Source organism: Prionailurus viverrinus, chromosome C1 (assembly GCF_022837055.1).
Source record: "Prionailurus viverrinus isolate Anna chromosome C1, UM_Priviv_1.0, whole genome shotgun sequence".
Lineage (NCBI taxonomy): Eukaryota > Metazoa > Chordata > Mammalia > Carnivora > Felidae > Prionailurus > Prionailurus viverrinus.
Genome location: NC_062568.1, coordinates 212989378 through 212992150, shown reverse-complemented (window position 1 = coordinate 212992150; position 2773 = coordinate 212989378). Strand labels below are relative to the sequence as shown.

General features: G+C 58.0%; 1 protein-coding gene across 1 annotated transcript; it reads left to right on the top strand.

The window, feature by feature from the left end:
- The first annotated feature begins 264 nt into the window (after positions 1–264).
- On the top strand, positions 265–1693 carry ACTRT2 (actin related protein T2). The gene has a single exon (XM_047869994.1). It carries the CDS (start codon positions 473–475, stop codon positions 1604–1606), a length of 1134 nt encoding a protein of 377 aa, XP_047725950.1. The 5' UTR covers positions 265–472; the 3' UTR covers positions 1607–1693.
- The last annotated feature ends 1080 nt before the right edge of the window (positions 1694–2773 follow it).

The window sequence follows — 2773 nt, the reverse complement described above, 5'->3', positions numbered from 1 at the left end:
TGCAAAGGGAAATGTGTTTTTGCCCCCCCATAACAGCAGCCCGATGGGTGCTGGGTAGGCCCAGGCTGGGCTGCTCTTCTCAGCTCCAAGGCCGGGCCTCGGCACATGGGCCTAGCAATACCTCCTGTGGGTCTGGCTTATCCCGTGATTGTTGGAATCTCACCAGGAAGGGAGCGCTGGGGGGCTCTGAGCCCCCCGCCCCTGAAGGTCCCATGCCACTGGCTGAGGACAATTGTTGCCTTGGCTGGATTGTTACATGTGGGACCGTCACCCCTGAAGAGGCCACGGCCCCCGGACCGTCTGAGAGCAGGGCAGACCCGTGGGGAGGATGGGGGGCTTTCAGGCACGGGCCGCCTGCTAGTGCCTCCTGGGAGTCGTGGAATCCCGTGCCCTTAAAGCTTCCAGGGGGCCTCTCGTGTCACAAAGTAGCTCGAGAGAGTTCTGTCTTTATCTCGGCGAGGCTACCGCAGACATGTTTAATCCACACGTGTTAGATTCTCCGGCCGTGATTTTCGACAATGGCTCCGGCCTCTGCAAGGCAGGCCTGTCTGGGGAGATTGGCCCCCGCCACGTCATCAGCTCCGTCGTGGGGCACCCCAAGTTCAAGACGCCTTCGGCAGGACCCAACCAGAAGAAGGACTTTGTGGGGGAAGAGGCTTTGCACAAGCGTGAGGTCCTGCACCTGTGTCACCCCATCGAGCGGGGCCTGGTCACCAGCTGGGAGGACGTGGAGACCCTCTGCAGGCATCTGTTTGAGTGGGAACTGGGGGTGAAGGCCAGCGACCGGCCCGTGCTCATGACCGAGCCCTCGCTGAACCCCAGGGAGGCCCGGGAGAAGATGGCCGAGCTGATGTTCGAGAAGTTCAACGTGCCCGCCTTCTACCTGTCGGACCAGGCGGTGCTGGCCCTCTACGCCTCAGCCTGCATCACGGGCCTGGTGGTGGACAGTGGGGACGGGGTCACGTGCACCGTCCCCATCTTCGAGGGGTACTCCTTGCCCCACGCGGTCACCAAGCTCTACGTGGCGGGCAGGGACATCACAGAGCACCTCACCCGGCTGCTGCTGGCTGGCGGGTGGACCTTCCCGTGCGCGCTAGACAAAGTCCTTGTGGACGACATCAAGGAGAAGCTGTGTTATGTGGCCCCGGAGCCAGAGAAGGAGCCCTCCCGGAGGCCGGAGGAGATCCTGAGGGAGTACAAGTTGCCGGACGGGAACATCGTGCGAATCGGGGACCAGCTGTACCAGGCGCCCGAGGCCCTGTTCGCACCCGACCAGCTGGGCATCCAAAACCCGGGCCTCTCGAAAATGGTCTCCTGCAGCATCACCAAGTGTGACGCCGACATCCAGAAGAGCCTCTTTGGGGAGATCGTTCTGTCGGGGGGCACCACCCTGTTCCAGGGCCTCGACGACCGTCTCCTCAAGGAGCTGGAGCAGCTGGCTTCCAAAGGGACCCCCATCAAGATCACGGCCCCCCCCGACAGGTGGTTCTCCACGTGGATTGGGGCCTCCATTGTCACCTCCCTGAGCAGCTTCAAGCAGATGTGGGTCACCTCCGCGGATTTCAAGGAGTTTGGGACATCCGTGGTCCAGAGAAGGTGCTTCTGAGGGGCTGTGGGCAGGGGTGGGTGCGAACTCTCCCCTCGGCATCAGCAGGACGCTCAATAAAAGACCAAACGGTGCAGCTTTTGGACACATCGGGCCGTTTATTCTAGGTGGCACCAGAGTAATTTGCAACCCTGGTGGCGAATCTCTTAAGTGGTTCCCCCCCACCCTCCTCTCCCGAGAAAGCCCTGGGTTACATCTGCAGAGTTTGCACCAAAGGCAGGGGCCCAGGCCTCATGCTGGAGCTTGATTCAGCAGGGCCCTGGGATCTGCATTTCAGATGGTCTGAGATGGTCAGCCCTGGTGGGGGACAGGGACAATCATGAGCGCTGCCCTGCTCTGGGGGCCAGCAGACGCTTACCTGGTGCGTCCTCAGCAAAGTATGGCTTTCGTTGCTTGTACGAGGCCGGGCAGCGGGAGCAGAACGGAGCCCTTGTCCTGGGCGGACGGTGTGGGGCAGCAGCAGAAACTGCCGTCTGTTTAGGACCCTCTAGGGCCCCTGCTCCGAGGGGGCATGGAAGCATCGACACCCCTACTTGATTGTCGTGATGTGTCTGTTTGTTTTTACCTCCAAGGATGTTGATGGCGTTGTTTGGGAGTAAAATACTGGCCGCAAAGTGACCAGCCGTCGATAAAGTAACGGTTGGATAAGTTATGCACAAAGGGCAACTCCTCATTGAGTTGGCAGAATTCTCCCAAAATAATATTGGGAAAGGAACAAAATACAGAAATGTCTTTATAAAATGATCTCCTGTTTTTTTTTTTCCTGGCGAAGAAAACAACAGCACTTCCCCACGCCTACCTGTGCATGTTTTGTACTAGTGAACACGTGGGGATTTTTTTATAGGGTAATAAGCACGTGGAGCAAAGAACAGAAGGGTAGATGCCACTGGTTGGTGCAGGAAGGAGGGGACGAGGCAGAATGCAGGGGGAAGGGAAGAGGGCAAGAGGGAGAAAAAAGTCTTAAAGACAGGACTACGTGAAATCTCAGCCTGCATGAAATACACCCATTTTCTACACGTGTGTGTATTTCATGTCTGCATCGTCCATAATCTATTCCTATACTTTGGCTGTCAAGCTACTTATGTCATAGTTAGAGTGAGCACACAGTGTGTGTGAAGGTAGCAGGTACCTGGGTCCCTTGTCGAGGCCGTGACACCGATCTCTGCC

Coding starts and splice junctions, on each gene's coding strand:
- ACTRT2 (XM_047869994.1), top strand. CDS start 473: ATGTTTAATCCACACGTGTTAGATTCTCCGGCCGTGATTTTCGACAAT.